The 18,015-nt window shown below is 36.8% G+C and overlaps 1 protein-coding gene across 1 annotated transcript; it reads right to left on the minus strand.

Annotated features, from left to right (window-relative positions):
• Nucleotides 1-654: 654 nt before the first annotated feature.
• slc35b3 (solute carrier family 35 (adenosine 3'-phospho 5'-phosphosulfate transporter), member B3) lies at nucleotides 655-15,139 on the minus strand. Its single transcript, XM_015389847.1, has 10 exons — nucleotides 14,915-15,139; nucleotides 11,599-11,835; nucleotides 11,326-11,447; nucleotides 9,563-9,717; nucleotides 7,050-7,157; nucleotides 5,462-5,559; nucleotides 3,728-3,820; nucleotides 3,416-3,527; nucleotides 2,853-2,922; nucleotides 655-1,601 (listed from the first exon to the last, which is right to left on the minus strand). Exons 2-10 carry the CDS (start codon nucleotides 11,812-11,814, stop codon nucleotides 1,451-1,453), a joined length of 1,125 nt encoding a protein of 374 aa, XP_015245333.1. The 5' UTR covers nucleotides 11,815-11,835; nucleotides 14,915-15,139; the 3' UTR covers nucleotides 655-1,450.
• Between the last annotated feature and the right edge of the window lie 2,876 nt (nucleotides 15,140-18,015).

An 18,015-nucleotide genomic window follows, 5' to 3' on the forward strand; every position in this document is an offset into this window, starting at 1 on the left:
GTGAGACCATTGTTTAGCTAAATCAGATGAATTAATTTTGAGGTCTTTTACACGTCTTCACCAGGGGGTGCCAATAAATGTGGCCCACGCTATAAATAGGACTCTCTAAGGTAATGAATATTCAAACCAAAAAGGAAGGATTTGGTTGAAGGCGACTTTGCATAAAAAGACAGCAAGGCTGCAAATCACCATGTAATCACATGCCGTAAAAAATTAATGCTAATGTATCACATAAAACATTTAATCACCAATTTCAATCATTGAAGGAAAAAGAAAATCTGTTATAACACAAAACATATTCATTCACAAGTAGGATCTTAAATTCATCAATTTACAGACTTTAAATTAGTGAATGTGTGAGTGACCACTTCTCCAAATTCATGTTATACCAAAAAGACTGCTGTTAATTTTCTGTTTAGCAGCAATCCAGTTTCTTTTTTTTCCCAGGACTCCTAATCAAACATGCCTTGGGCCACTAGATGGATAAACACACACAGATAGATTTTGGCAACAATTCAACTCCTCTCTGAAGCGGTGCAATGGGAGGGAGAAAGGGTTGGCTGACAAACCACACAAACACAAATCACTGTAATTACTAAATACATAGTTTATTGTAAAAAGAGATGAACCCTTTCATCCAGAAATATGATTATGGCAGTTGACAGTGTTGCTATTCAGAGGTACAAATAAATATGTACAACTTAAAATGCTTATCACATGACCAGACATACCACTTTTGTTGGCAAATTACCAGGAAAGTATGAAAACCACTTTTAGAAAGCCATTTATTAAGCAAAAAAAAACAACAATTCTGTCCGTTTTCTGGCACATCCGAGGGCAAAAAGGATTTTCTCAAATAGTTTGACTTTTTTCTGTCATATATGGTGGGCGACAATCATTTTAGACATGACACACATTAATACGTCTCTATGTTTTACTTCCAAGAGTTCATTTCTCTTCCAACCACTCAAGGGTCTGAGTTAAATCCAGTGCAAAACTGTGCAATTTGGTTAACTAAGGAGCTGGCTTCCCTTTAGAGGGTCTAATAAGTCCTCCCAGCTTCACTCAATGTGGGGAATGTTTCTGTGGGGATCTAACGCCTGCTATACAAAACCCCACCAGGCACAGAATCCTTTTAAAAACATTTTACACTTCCTTCATTTTGCTGCCATACAGTGCTTCCAGCTAACCAGCAGTGTTCTGGTATTGGATATAAACTGGATCCAGCAACTCCCTGAACCGCAGTTTAATCATGTCAGCTGCTTGTAAGGCTGATTGGAGGTCAAACCCTGTATAACCCATCCGTGGCTCAATAATGATGGTGATGTTGCACCGTTGCTCAGGCACATGCTTCCGCTCATCCTCTGGAAAACGTGTGCCGACGCGAGACGTGGAGCGGTCGGAAGCAGTCTGCCTGTGCAGGACTTTACCCAGACGGTAGGGAGGCCTCCTATACGTTCTGTGAGAGAAATCGGACTTTTTTTCTTGTCAGCAGCCAGCTCCTGACATCCTTGATGGAGGGGAGATTCATTTTGTCTTTGTTTTTACTGTAAACATTCAAGAAGATACCAAAGACCACCAGAAGGCCTCCCCAGATGTACCTGAAAAAGGCAAGGAGAGTATTCAGGGTGCTGATAAGAGGGCTATTTGTTTAATCGCTGCCTAAGATAAACCAGGTAAAGGTGACTTTTACTACAAGGAGTGTTGGTCAAAGGTTTAAACAAGAACTTCCTAGAAATGTTGGTCTTTTCACTGTGGGATCATAAGAGAAAAAGTTTTGATGAGTTCAAAGGATTTGATTAATAATTTGCTGATTTTAAAAAAATCTAATATTTACACGGTTTTTAATATACAGACAGCATGAATCGATCCATACTGTAGATTCTAACTAACTTTACATCAAATGTGTCCTATTGGATTTGGTTTGGCATTGATGGGGCTGTGATTGAAAAAACAAAAAAGCAAAAACTTTTTTTTATCTCTAAAGCAACATTCTTTGGAACCAGGTAAGCTGAGAAACAAAAGGAGCTCTTCTCTATTCACGTATGACTGTTGCCATGGACATTTATCCAGCTCTCTTGATAAATAAGAAGAAGTGTTTAGGGTCAGAAGAGACACTAGTTCTGACTTTTGGCCACTAGGACACACAAAATGGGCGAATTAAGGGGAGGAAAAATAAAAAGTGGGAGGAGTAATGAAAGAGGAGGACAATCAACTGATTCTTTAAAGAGCAACAGCTGAATAGTTCAAATATCGACATCATTTCATGTTCCAACAGGAACAAGATGACAAACACAAAAAAATATGGTTTTGGAAACGATAAAGCCTTCTGGATTGATCCTGACCTCATCACTCAGAGAAAGGTATAGACAAATTAAAAAGACCGACCTGTACATAACATAAGTGATCATATGTGCATCTAGAAGCTTTCTGACAGCTACAGAAAACATTTAACTAGATATAATAATTTTCCTTTTAAGAGAAGGCAGCACATAACAAACAGCAACAGCAAATGTATTAAGTTGGAAGAAAAACAGCTGGAAGCATGAATCTGGCCAGGTTACACAAAAGTTTGTTGTTAAGATATGTAGACATGTATGTCAAGAGTCAACAAAGAAACAGAGCTAGAGGTGTGAAGAAAATCAGTCCCCTCTGACAGCAGCAGAGAGCTAAGAAGATAAAGGGTGAAGGACGAGGATGAGGAGCTGAGGAGTCCGGTTCTGAGGTGAGGGCATGAAAGCCGAGGAGGTCAAATCCGAGATTTCTCCAGCAATGAGATCAGTGGCAGCTCTATGTACTGAAATTTTTAACAAGGGAGAAGGGCAAAAAAGTGAAAAGGTGATGTTACTTACTGAAAAGTGAAAGGTTTGGTGAAGAACATGAAGGAAAGTACGATGGTCATGGCCTTTCTTCCAGTGGTCACTGGAAAAGAACCGACAGGACTGCTTTTAGAATTCTGTAGTAAATCACCAACTGATGTAAAAAGTTTAACACTAAGCACTTTCTGACCTTAGTTTCAGTAATGAGAGTATGATAAATTTAACTTAAATCTGTTCACCATCTTTAATGCAGCATATATCAGGACAAATCAGATAAAATTCAAGTGATCCTTCCTAAACTTAAAAAGTACAGCTTCAGCAAAACATTGCAAATTTAAAAAAGAAAAATCCAACATTTACATCCACTTTGTTTGAAGTTTATTAAATTTACTATGACTAATGAAGAAGACTAAGCGGACATTTCCATAGTTTTTCTTACCAGTTGAACTATTTATAACTTGTCACATCAAGACCATCATGGTTTTGTTGCATTTTATTAACTGCTGATAAATATTTTCAATATTTACAGCGATTAGAAATATAACTGCAGAGAGAATCTGACAGGGCAGGAAAAAAAATATTATTTGGTGTCTGACCTGTTACTGCAACCAGGGCGCCAAACAGCTTGATTAAGGCTAGCACAAAGGAGATCCCAAAATAACCCGTAAGAGAGAAGAAGAAGGCATAACCGTAAGTCTTAACAGGATGCTGCAAGAGAGAACACAAGAGTCAAGTTAACAAAGGTGTCTTGTCTGAGCTCTTGTCAGTGTGTTGAAAATCAGATGCCTAATTTCCTAAAGGATAAATTAAAAGAGGCATTTAGAATCAGAATACGGTCATTTGGATTATCTAAAAAAAATACATGCAGCAAACATAGCGAGGGACATGCAGACTTCCAGGATATTCACCTCTGAGCAGAAAGCCACAGCTGGTCCCAGCCCACCCACACACAGCAAGCCTCCCAGTATGTAGATGAAACCGATAGAGTACGAGTACAGCACCTGTGAACACAGAGCTAAGTGATGAATCAGTGATGTCACACCTGGAGTTAGTGTCGAGTTTCAGTTAAAACACACATCAGCTGTGCTAAAGTTCCTGTATTTACCTCCAAAAAATACAGGAAAAATAACATATTCAAACTGCATTAGGATTGTATAAAAGGACATTTATGAAAACGTTAAAATTTGAATCAAAGACCTTCTTTGGTGGGAAGAGAAACAGACAAACTATTTTAGTTTTAACAAAAAAGTTGCACAATGTTGGTTCCCACACCTTCAATGCTTTGGATGCAGTCACTGTCTCCCTTCCAGTTCCAACATAAACTCCTCTGATTGGTTAACACACGGCATCAAGGCTCCAAAATGTTCCGATTTTCCAACTCGAGCGTCTGATGCTTCGGACACCCTTGATGGGCGTCAGCTATTGAAACATTCTGCGCTCACTGTTGAAAATGCTTCGGCAAACGCTGCGCAATGCGGTTAAAATGCACAGCTGGACCTAACGACACTGTGGTTCCAAAGCTCCCACCGATGTAGAACCATAACCTGGACAACCTGCACAATTTGGGCTGCACGGTGGGGAAGTTTTGTGGCGCTGTTGCCTTGCAACGATAACGTTCTGAGTTGTATTCCCCTTCCAGGCTCTTTCTGCATGTTCTCCCCATGCATGCATGGGTTCTCTGTGGGTATTTTGACTTCCTCCCAAAGCCAAATGTCATGATTGTACTTGGGTGTGAGTGTGCATAGTTGTATGTTTCGGTTTGTCTCTGTGTTGCCTTGTGATAGACTAGCGACCTGTCCAGGGTGTACCCCGTCTCTTGCCCACAGACTGTCGCAGATACGTACCAACCCACCGCGACCCTGATAAAATAAGATAAGGAAGATGAATGGGTTGTCCATAACATGGGGCGCAGCATCTGCATTTAGACTGACAGGAGGCGCAGCTCTGTGACAATGACTGCAGCTCTACTTATTTTAAATTTACAAAAAGCGTCTGTTCAGTAATTTTGTTAGCCGTTTTAAAATTTGACCCAGTCATTTTTTTGTGAATATTGCGCCCAGCCTTTGCTTTCATACAAACACAGAACACAGCTGGAACTTTAACCAGTTTGCTTTATCCCACCATGCCTCACAAATAAGCTTATTGGCATGTTGGTGAGAGCTGAGTGATTGTTAGGAAGCAGCATCTTGGTGACCTTTAATATTTTGCTCTTTACTCCAGTTCTAAAACTTTATATTTCCCTTCCATTCTGTCTGCTACCTTTACTGCTAAGATAAATCTGGATCCTTGTCCTGCTTAATGCTCAATGGGTGAAAGAAATGGTTCTTTGTATCATTTTGGATTTATACATCACAGACATAGCTTACACAGATTAGTGAGGAAAAGTCTCTAAAAACTGATCAACTTATTAAAAAAACAACATTAGATTTATTTTAAAAGGGGTACTTACCAGCAAATTTCTCAACAGTAATCTCAAGTTTCCCTACTAGCCAAATAAAACTGTCTGACTGAAATTTACTGACTTTTTGTTGCTGTAATGAAAAGATTCATTTACTCTGAGGCTTTTAGCTCCCCTTTCCTGCCTTCTAACAGATTTATCCATACCTGTGTATTTTGGTCTTCTAGTAATATAAAACAGCTACCATTTCAGAGTTGGATCCATTATGGAGCTTCATGGCTTTCTCCTGCACATTTCCAATCACAGCATCAGCACACAGAGCCATGGAGATGAGCACGACACCTGCAAGAAAAACACACACAGTTAAAAAAAAATGGGTAAAGACAAGGTAAAAAAAAACAAAGGGTTAAATTCATACTCTACATACAAGAAAGAAAATAAAAATCTGATCCTAAGAGCTAGGCTTAATTTATACACCATGTAAAGATCAGGAGTGGACCAGAAAGAGCTGAATTTCCATGCACCAAATAATAAAATAAAAAAATAATAAAAAAAACTGCATATTAGATTTAAATTTGATATGTTTGTTCTGTAAGACATTGATGGTAAGTCTAATTGGTGCTGTAGTTAGTCATCTGTATAAGAAACGAAGACAGATCCTAAAATAATTAGATATTAGCTTTTTATCTCAGATTTTCAGAAAGGCATAGCTCTTGCAGTTATACGAAAACAGGTTAAGAAGAAATATGATTGAAACCAGCTAACTGACAGTAAGAATTGTACTTGAATCATTAATAACAAACAGTGAACCCACTTTTAAAGTCTATTCTATGTTGGCTAACCTGCTGACATTTAAAACTTTCTGTGAAAATCAATGATGGATGCAGGTAGATCCTTTATCCTTCATAGGGCACTCAGTGAAATACAAATAAATTTCAAAATGTGTTATTGGAGGACAGGAAAGGATCTTACTACTTTTGTAACATTAAAATAAAAGTATTTTCATGGCAAGCATCAAGGTTAATGTAATTCCAAGAATGTTCCTAATATGGTAAAGAAAAAAATCCAAAGTTTATCTTTAAGAAATTTTTGAAAAATCAGCGTGAAAGAAACAAACTTTTTGGTTACAACATAACCCTCAGAATATCATTCTTTTTACTTATTAACTTACCGTAATTTTCGGACTATAAGCCGCGACTTTTTTGCCATTTTTCGACCTTGCGGCTTATATAACAATGCGGCTTATCTATGGACTTTTACAGCTAAAGGCCACCAGGGTAATACCTAAATCTATGGATTTTATCATCCACCATGTTGACGTCACATTTGCTTCAAAACACAAGTACGGTAGCCTTGCGCGGGGGAACGCGGAGGTCCTCCGGAAGCAGACTTCTACCGCAAGTGGTACGAGACAGAACAACAGCGAGAAAGACGGACATTAAACATAAAAAACCTGCGGCTTATAGTCCAGTGCGGCTTGTATATGTACAAATCATGCAATTTAGCTTCTGCGGCTTATATTCAGGTGCGGCTAATGGTCCGAAAATTACGATAGTTTATTAAATTTCTTTCCAATTAGCTTAGTAAATTTTTTACTTATTACATTTTTAAACTCTTTTTAACACTACTTTACAAAAGAGAAGATAATCACACACAACAGGCAACATTAGATTAGTGCCGTTATTCTATGAAGCATTTATGCTCAGTTTAAGACAGAGTCGGACCCTGCAGACCATATTGACCTCCCAGTTTTACCTTATTTGCTGCAGGGCGGTGTTTATATCAGAGTTACCAAAACTAGTAACTTGGGCGACAAAAGGTTAAGGAATTACCTGTAACATTGAAGTTTGGAGCAACTTTGCTGTCAGCTAGGGTAAACCAGATGAGTCCCAGACTCATGCAGAGAGCAGCAGACACATCAGTCAGGTTATATCGTTTACCTTGAACACAAAAACACACACAATAACCTCATTAAAATGATACACAAATATATTTTGTAAACTTGTTAAAAAAGTATAATTATGGCACGTTAAAATTATTACCGTAATAGTTAATGAAACCAGATGGATATATGAGTAATAAAAAGTTTTTCTCCAAGTATTTCATACAATTGAAAAGTTTTTGAGGATATGCAAAAAAAAAACAATAGGGGAGAAAATGCATCGGAACAGGAAAGCAAGGGAGAAAAACAACAAGATGAAAACAGACTGACGGATGGGTGCCTTAAGGTTGACAAGAGGACGTAGCATCAGGTTAGTTGTGGTCGGCTTTGATTCCCCTTCTTGCCTTTGAAGGGCCTCACATCAGATGCAACCCCTAAAACCCCTCCCAACATTCACCCACATCCTTCTCTTCCACTCTCTTTCCTTCTTGCACTCCAAGTGAACAAATGTTTTTTACTCTACCCCTTAAGGGACCATGGTCTTCACATCTACTCATCGAAATAAGATGAAGGAAACGGGGGCAAAGAAGGAAGCACTGAACTCATCTGACGTTCAGGACATAGAACCTTGAGAAGGCCAGTGCCGCCGACTGAGCTCCGATGGCCGAAAACAACAGAGGTGGATGAAAAAGAGGGACTCAAAGTTGAAAGGTGAAAGATACTTCAAAAGATACCTGTGATCATTAGGAAGAGGTGGAAAAAGTGTCCCACTTTTAAAGTCTACCTGTCTTTACCAATTAAACTTCAACAGATTTATGTCAAATAAAGCAAATGAAATATGGTGATTCACATTCATGCTTATTTATAAATTCCATTACGATTTAATACCTATTAAAATTCAACATCTGAACTATTTTTCCATCTCATATGAATTGGACAAACCCATATTAATTTAAACAGGAAGTGGTTTATGTTTGAGCCAGTGTTGTTTTTGACCGCCATCTTAGATTTAGTCTTAGTCTTCAGGATGAAAACTATTATTAGTCTCATTTACATTTTAGTCATTATGATGTGTGACAGTTTTAGTCATTTTAGTCTAGTTTTATGTTGAAAATGAAAGTTAACCTTTACAATTTCTAATAACAACCAGATTCTTTACCAGGGTGACAGCTCTTGCCTAGATAATTACTAAGTATAGAATGCTGCTGTGCAGTTCATCATTGCTGTTGGCAGAAAACTTTGATTTATAGAATTCAAATAAACTTTTTTAATTAATTAATGCACTACTTTATAAAAGAAGTGTCTCACAAAAGCTGTGAAAATAGCAGATCTAGTTCAATACATCATCTTGGTTAATATAGCAGTCATGCAAGCTAACAAAATGTGCATTTAAGATTTTTTTTAAACATACAATGATTCCATTGTAAAGCAAACACTTCCTGATCTACAATGATTTATGCATTACACAGATCAATAACAATCTTCTTTGCTCCAAAACAAGCAAAGAACAAAAACATTCTTCTTTCTACCTTGGTAGTTCTGGCTTTATTTCTGCGAATGTACCCCTTGTTACCACTGATCAGGGGCCAAAGTAGATTTAAATTCACAGGGTTTTGATATATATATAAAAAATAAAAAAAAAATTACACAGATAACCTCTATAGGCTAATTGCTTTGTAAAGCAATCTGGCAATCCAGACCTAAATTGAATGAATATGCTAACTAAAATGTTTTAATGCCAATACAAGGAAACATTTATATCATATATAAATAGATAGAAACGAGAACAATGAGAGAGAAATATTAAAAGATCTATGTATATTTTCACCTCGGTTTTTATCCAAAAATAAACAGTATGCAATGAAATATTTTATTTGGATATAAATTAGGGATTCCTTTTGGTAAAAATTAAAGAAGGTTTAGTATCACCTCTTGTGAGCTGGAAGAAATAAAATATTGATAGTTAAAGGGATTTTTTTCACTTGGCAGAGGACGATCAGCCACATAGTTTATTAAGTAGCGAGAGCAGGAAGAGCCATACTGCTGAGAGCGAACTATCAGTGTGCAGACTCAGAGCTACTCGCCGTGCAAAGACGCATTTCTGCACAAGCACAGATGAAAGAGAAGGGCAGTTTGTCCGAGTTGAGCACACAGCAAAGGACCGGCTCATATTGCTTAGCAGATTACAGCACGACGATGCTGTTTAAACATCTGACCGACGGCCAGCAAATTTTTTATTAAGTCTCATCTCATTGACGAAAACGCCAATCTATGACTAATCATGTTTTATTAATCAAAGATCCATGTTTAGCTTGTCAGTTTTGTTATCGTCATTAAAAAAGTAGTGTCAATGAAATTATTTCGCCATCATCATCGTTCATGAAAACAACACTGGTTTGAGGTCATCTGTTACACCAACAAAACTTCAAATATAACACTAAGAAAACACCAAGATTAGCTAACCTTGGATAAAAACTCCTCCGATCATGACTGGGATGAGTTTACAGCACTTGAAGATGACCTGGGTGGGGTAGTTCAAGTAGCCTAATGAGGTATTGGATAGTCCCATAGTCCCTACTGTTAGAAATGCAATCATCATATATGTCTTCCCGGGTATCCTAGAGAAAAAGAACGAGAAAGACAATAAAAAAGATAAAGAACATGTCATCAAAAAGGAAATTGATTAACACCCCATCCACAGTAATACATTAATATACACATAATTTCTTTGAATCCTATTCTTAGGATTCTGCTAAGAATAGGATTTGAATTTTCCCTGTTATACCCATGATGCACCAAGAGAAGACACCAACAGCAACTGCACAAAGATCTAAAGAGGACGATCCAGAGGATTTATTTATTTACTTTCTCTCAAAGATCCCAGTTTCTTTTGCTTCTATAACACTGTTAAAATCTTCAGCCAGAGAGTTTTTTAATTTTCATTTAAGGTGAAACAGAAAAGGTTTTACTTCACCATTGCTGTGTTTCCTGGTTTAAAAAAAATGGTGCATACATCCAGCTTATAAGAGTTAATGATACAAGAAATAAAGCCAACAAAAACATGAAAAAAAAACATTCTAGTTAAAACTGCTGTTTTAAACTGTGCTTTAAAAAAAAAACAAAATATAAACAATGTATAAACAATTTAGTTAATGTTTGACCAGATAAACCTCTGTAGCTGAATCAAAGAAGGATGCAACAATAAACAAAAATAATTAATAATTAATTAATAATTTTAGGGGATTTCAATTATAAAATAGTCATAAATCTCAATGTATGTTTTGACAAATTTAAAATATTCTAATTAAAAGAAAATAAATAAAGAAACAAAGGGCCCTTTAGTTTATTACCAGGCAGAAGTTGTAAAGTACAAACAAAGTGTCTCGCTGTTAGTCAGTTGCGGTCTAGTCTTGCTTACAGGGATTTAAAATGATTCATTTCTTGTCTGCCACTAAATAAACATTTTTGTTTTTTTATTCAATAAGGTTAAGTCAAAAAAAATATCCTTAAGTAGAGCCTTTATTAGTTGGCAAATTCTCATATTAGCCTGCCCAACAACAAGTCTCTTTTTACTGTTTAATAAAACTTGGGAGCAAATCAAGAAGCACTTCCTCCCTTTCCTGGAAACCAGAACCTCAGACATAGTCACCTGGCATCAACTGTAAAACAATCCCACTTCTGTGGAACATAAGAGCTGCTTAGATTGATAAGGTAACTAGACAAAAGTTTGAGAAACACCATTTTTATTTAAATACTGTGCCATTTCAATAGATGCCATGCCATAAGATCTTATTATGAAGCCACAGTTTAGAGCTGGGCAATAGAACAATAAAACCATGTCTCACAATAGGCACCTGATCATTGTCAACAGAAAATACATCCAAGGATGTTCCTAAGTTTCACTGAGCTCCAATCCAAAAACACCAAGTAGTCTCGGGGATGTAGGCAGAGGAAAAGTTTTTAGCCTCTCAACCTCTCACGGCCACAATAAAAGCAGGATGAACCTCTATATAAAGGGTTCCTAGTTTCAAATATTAAAACAAAACCCAATCAAAAATTACTTGCCTCAAAAATAAAAAGGCTTAGAACAATTCTTCCCACCCATGTTGTACAGCCCTGTTCAAATTCCTCCTACTACAGAAGAACATCTCAGATTAACTAAATATTTGTGTTTGTGGGGATGGAGCCAAGGAAAAATAATCTTAAATCAAACCATGCATCTGTACCTTCTGCGCTTGTCTTGCGTGAACTGAAGCTCCACAAGTCCAAACATGGAGTAAAAGCCAAACTGCACCAAAGTGAGGTACCAACCAAAAGGTTTAAATCCTTCCACAGAAAATATTAACTCCTAAGGAGAAGGAAAAAAGAACAAAATAGAAATTAATGCAGAGTAAAACCAGAACTAGAACAAGTTCATGCACAAAAATCTGAGAGTAAACAATAGAAGGTTAAAGATTTTAATGCACATTTGTTTCTTTTTTGTCTTTCATCCATGTTACCTGCAAATATCCATAGACAAGATAAAAGAAGAAGACTCCAGCCACACAGATGAAGAACTGTGTTGGGGCACTGAAGCTGCTGAGGTTGATTCCCAGGACCCTCAGCTCCTCCACAGATTTGATGTGAGGTGACATCACCTCTGTGGTCGACGGAATGGTGATTGAGATGTGCTTCCGTGAACTGTTGTAACCCACCAGGCCATATTTGGAGCTCATGGTGTCCGTGGCAGCTGGAATCTGTGGGAACATAAAAATACAGGATGTTTCCGAACAGTCTGGCACAAAAAGTTTTCAACTGTAGGAACATTTCTTTTTTGTGACCCCTTTTATTTGGTTAATCACTTATAGATAGGAATGATGACATCAGGAGTCTTGATCCTGAAGCGATCATAATTTTATTTATTAAAAAATATCAAGTTTCCACCCGATCAATGTAAATGGACTAAAATAACATAATATATTCCATTTATTATAGTCTGCATTATTATTATGATTTAAGGATGCTATAGTATATGTTTTTGTTGACAGAGACAATTCAGTTTTCTTAAGCAGAAGCTTCTGCAGGGTCTGCCCCACACTGCTCAAAAAATAAATAAGAAAATTAGCAGCAATGATGCAAAATAGGTTTGCATCAAGAATAGGGCAGCATAATATGGCCAATACCTATTTAGCCCTAAATTTCTTAATTCATATATTGCACTTTAAACAACAAAAAAAGCCAAATACTGTTAGGAATGCACAAAAATAAATTATATACAATAGCGTCAAAATTAATTAGTTTATAAGGCTCCTCTAATATAATATTTGCTTAAAAAACAAAAACAAATTAAAACTCAGCCAGTGACAAATACTGTAATGTATACTGATGTATAAAAAATTGTGTTTAAAAGTCGTATCACACTTATTAAATAAATCCCTATTGTGAAAACTATTGAAAATAAATTATTGTCCACTCTAATCAAGATGTCAGTCTATCACACCAGTGCGCAACTTTTTACAATGTCCTGTATTCAAAGAAAAAGGCAAACTATTACATTTTAGCAATTCAGCATTTAAACTATATTAAATACTGACTGATGAACAGTTTCTTGTTTTTTCTTAGATTTGTAGACATCTTTATAAAACATAACGAACCAGGAACCTTTTAGGTCAGTGAATAACGGTTGAGAAGCTGATGCTATGCAGCATTGCTAAATGGGCTCCATATAGATGACGGCCAAAGGAGCTTGTCAAGTGTTCATATTTACACACAGGACAGCATAAAGGCCAACCTTGTCACAGTTAAACAATGTAAAATAATCACACACTGGACTTTCTTTGGATCATTTTTACATTTCTCTTCTGTCCAGCACAACCATTTCAACAACTATTAAGACTAACTAAGAAAAAAACGGGTTTCCGTCTTCTGGATGGAAACCAACCAACAGCAATTGGAGGAAGGTTCTTCTGATTAAACGATATCAGTAAATTAACTAGTCACTATGTAAGAAAGCATTATTGGAAAATTAATCAGTTGGTAATTTGTTGGCACCCTAACTATTAATGTCACTGTTTAGTAAAAAGCATCTTGATTGTTTCGGAGTACACAAAGCAAGAGAAAATGTGCACAGCTTGCTGAGCGTGTGGCTGACATAACAATTATGTAATTAAATTATATTTAAATAACACACTTTTTTTAAATTAATATTTTATTTTAAAATAAACCATATAATTGCCCATTCCTAATAGGGACTACTTAAACAAGTCTTGATTTGTAATTTTATAGCATTTCTTTATTTGATTGTGCTGCATAAAATGTATGTTTGCTAAAGAACAAATAGTAGATGTTAAATATAATCAATGATGACCCACATTTTTAATGAGAATGCTCCGATTGCAGGTTTGTGGCTGACATAGAATCAGATTTTGATGGATACCACTGTTCTTTGTAAATAACTTTCAGTTGTTATGTAGGAGCCAATTATTTGTTTTTTAATATTTAAACAAGTATCTTGTTTTTGTGGATAATCTAGCTAAGTTTATTGTCCTTTATTGTTTGATATCTGTTATGATATTATGTTTTTTGGATATTTAGTTATGTTCCTATGTTTCTGGTTAGTCATGATTAATTTGGGTGAATTATTTTTATAAATAGGCTGTCAAGGGTAGGATGAGCATGCATCTGGGTGGGCGTATGTTTTTTTTTATTTTTTACCAGCGCAAAAGAAGCATGGAGGAAATGTTTGTCCTTTTCTGTTTGCTTGCCTGAGGAGAAATAAACTGAGAAAACTAGAGGAGCTTACCTGGTATATTTATTATTTTGCCTGCCTAAATTACTTTTCCATGGTGCATCAGTGGCCTTTGTGGACCTTTTTTTGTGTCATCAAAGCTGGGCCACAACATATATGATCCCAAGATACCTACAATATTTCAATCTTATCTTACCGAAAAACATTGAAACCTTTTAAATAACTGCTATTGTATATAAATGCAATGCTTAGAGCACAGATAGGGGATAATTTACAGACCTTAAAAGAGGCAGACAGGATCAGTGCATCAGATAAATTTCTTATCCAAGTATTTGGCAAATATTGATCTTCCAAAATTTATTAAATTGAGGCTTGATGATCAATTTGTGAAGCCCTATTTGTTGTGCATTAAAACAGAGATCATTTACAAACATTGCTGAAGCAATGTTGCTATATAATACAAGAGAAAAAGTGTTACTGAAGCATATTTCTGCATTTGTCTGATGCATTAAAAGCTGACCAGGTTCAGCCATTATTGATAAACATCTATGTTGCTTGACATTTATTTTTCAGAATGTATCCTGCAAAACTGTTAAATAAAATCATTCAAAAATTACAGATTCTTCCTCATACGTATGTTTTTATCACTTTGCCTACTTTCTTCAAATATATGTATGTGTATATTTTAAAGAAATTATTTTGTAAGATACAGGAAAATAATGTACACAATTGTATTTATCTTATAAAACTGCTAAAATCATTTATCTCATCCTGACAAGAAGCTTCTTAAAAACCTCATTGGCCCAAGACCTAAAAGGAGATTTTAAACGGACTACATTCGTTTACCTCATGATTAACCGAAAGATAAAATAACTATTACGTGTTCTTGATAATGAAATCTGTAAACAATGCTGCTACAACAACCCCGCAAGACCAAAATAATCGATGTTAACTGATTGCGTATAATAAAAAAGGGATTTCGTATTCGCAGCTCTCAGTGTTATCTTATCTCATCTGATATTATCATAGATACTTTAAATACTGCTCTTCGTTGCCGGCTGGGTTAGCTTTAACAGCTAATTGGTTACCTTCAATAGCACTTCCGGGAATCTTTAAGGGTGTTTTTCCTCCTTTTCAGAGGCAATGTTTGAGAAAATCATTCCCCTGGACGTACCGTCTTCATCTTTCATGTAGCCTATACCGTCCCATGATTTGATATTCTAGTGACAAACAGTCCAAATAGAAAAGTAAACCTGTTAGCCTGCTAAAGGCTACCAGCATTTGCTGCAGTGCCAGCATCAGCCAACAACTTCCGGTGAACTCTGAACTCGAACGCCATTGGTTGATGGTGGACACGCGGAGGCAGGTGCTGAGCACTGCGCTGCGCGAGGCCTTTATTTAGTTTTATTCAAATTATTAAAAAGCCCCATTGCTTTGGTTTGAGCAATGAGGGAGAAATTCATTGAAAAAACGAATATTAGATGCAGCTGAAACACTCAAGATAGCGTATATTTGACCAACCTGTGTGCCAGAATCCATGTGAACTTGATGAGTGTGTCTGTGTCCTGCTTTACTAACTACAAACTAAAACCAAAGCAAACAGAACTACAAGTATATCCTGTAAATCCGGTCAGCCGACGTCACAATTCACTACATAATCCTGTGCATGAAATACAGATGCAATCTTATTATTGTCAGAAAGCCAATTAAAACATGAATTTTACATTATATGACGTAGGGTACCTGATTCTAAATTACTATGTCATGCTAAGGGTGTAACTCAACCCAAAAACCTTTCTTTCCATATAAAACTGTTGAGATCTTGCCTATGTGGTGCTATTTTATTGTTTCAGTTTTTCTTTTTTTTTTCCTCAATGTGATTTCAATAAATTGATGTATCATGACAAAAAATACTGGAATTTGCTTTAAAGAACACACCAACAAAAAATTGTCTACAGTGCAATGCTTACATATCAAGACCACTGGTTTGTCTTAAGTAATGATGCAATTATTATTGTAATTTTTTATTCACTCAGCTCAATTTCTTTAAAAATCCTAAAGATAAATTTGATGTTAACATGTTATAAGTTGCTTCAAAGAGTCATATGAAGAAATAGTTTCAGGCTCAGCCAGGAGCAAACCGGCCCATGTGCTAGCAATGGGGCTTTTTAATAATTTGAGTAAAACTAAATAAAGGCCTCGCAAAGTTATGACAGTGTGGCCATGTTGTTTTCGCAAACTTGTATTGCTTCATTGAATTGCCCACCGTATCCTACACAGGAGTTGTCATGATCGCAGCCCCGGTAGCTGATGTAATTACTCCCTTCATTCACCTGCTGTTCCCTCCTTGCACTCTAATTATCATTCATCTTATCCACCTGTTTGGTCTGCTTCATATATATGGTTTAGCCCAGCTATCAGAGCCAGATAATTATTCGTGTGTATTTCTGTTAGTTGTTCATGTTTGTTTTTGAGTTTAGTTAAGTCCCTGGTTCACGTCCTGACTCTTGAGGGCCTGTCTGTCGAGCGGGTATTTGTGTTAGCTATTCTTGTTAGTTTTTCTTATTTGTATGTTTGAGTTTTAGTTAAGTCCTTGGTTCATGTCCCTGCTCTCAGGGGCCAGTGTGTAGAGAGGGTGTCTGTGTTTGTCTCCTGTCTACTGATCGTGTCCAGGCACTTCTCCGTGGTCCCTCTGATTTTTGCTCTGCGTGCAGAGGGAGCTCCGGCTCTGGCTCTTCTCCACAGAGCGCTCTGGTTTTGGATTGGAGTTCAGGGGAGGCCAGTTTTAACTCCCCTCATCCTGGCTCCTAGGAGGAGCCAGTTTAAAGTTCTGCAGTTTTCCTGGTATCATGTCTTGTCTCTGTCCCTCTCAATTACTGGTTGACCCACCTGTCTCAATCTGAGCTTGTCTGTCTGAGCTCGCTGCTAGACTCTTAGAACTCTGTACCTGCCTGAACATTCTGTGGATTCCTGGAAGCCTGGATCTGTGAGTTTCTGTTTGGATCGGAAACCCTAACTGGGTAATGCACTCCTGGATCTCAGAACAGTCCTGTTCTGTACTGTTTTCCTGACCTGGTCTTCTGCCTGCTCACTGGGGTTGCTGTGTCGGGGAAACTCTGGAAGGCTCAGCGCTGCATCTCGTTGGCAGTGCATCGGCTGATCCTGCCTTTCATGAGAGGATGGACTGAATTGTTAAACCAGGTAAGTGATTCACACGGATAATCATCTTTTGTCAGATTATCATGGTCACTTACCTGTGTTTCTCCCACAACCAGAGTGCCAGTGATGAGCGATGCTACGCCTTCCCCTGCAGTCGCTGCAGATCCGCTGATCCTCAGCAGCCCAGTTCTGTTTCTGTGTAAGATTTTGTCATTAAACGTTTTAAAACTTTCCACTGTCTGACTCGCCTGAATACTGAGTCCATCTATCTTGTTTTATGACAGGAGTAGGAATGCTCACAAATGGCTGCAGTTATGTGTTAATGAATATAAGTGGTTTTGGGCAGAAGAATATCATGTATGGGTATTACTGTTGGATATTGATCGCTCTGTATATTTGGATACCTTATTGTCAATGTTGGCTGTTTTCTTGATAATATAACTCTGCTTTTAAAAAAGTAACCAATTTACTACAATGTTGAGTATGGGCAATATCCACTTAAAATCATCCTAATGTTTTAAAGAGTTAAAATTTACAACATTGACAACACCAAATACATAGCTCTAATACTAGCAAAAGTCTTAGTAACAATAATTAACACATGTTGCTCTACAATAGGCTACTTTAGATGAAAATTATTTAGCATAGCTGTTGTTATTATTATTAACAATATGCAGTCAGTCATAATTCATAAAAAGACTTGTTGTCAAATATAATAGAGATACATCTCTAATTAGATATTTTTTTTCCTACTTTTCCTGTAATGCTATAAGCTATGAGGTTATGTTTCATTTTAGCTCCATCAAATGTAAAAAAAGATACTGTAGGAGATCTTTTGTTAAGATATCAATATCCTAACAAATCATCCATGGACATTGCAAGGTTAATATGATCTAAAGCTGGGGAAAATGCAAAAATACTCAGACTGGGAGGAAGAAAATGTCTGTAGCCGGGCTGGATTAGAAGCTACAGCTCACCTAGATTAGACACTTGATAATTACACAATAATACCCACTGCAGTAACCCATTG

This window comes from Cyprinodon variegatus, unplaced genomic scaffold, assembly GCF_000732505.1.
Source record: "Cyprinodon variegatus isolate N-32 unplaced genomic scaffold, C_variegatus-1.0 Scaffold20, whole genome shotgun sequence".
Lineage (NCBI taxonomy): Eukaryota > Metazoa > Chordata > Actinopteri > Cyprinodontiformes > Cyprinodontidae > Cyprinodon > Cyprinodon variegatus.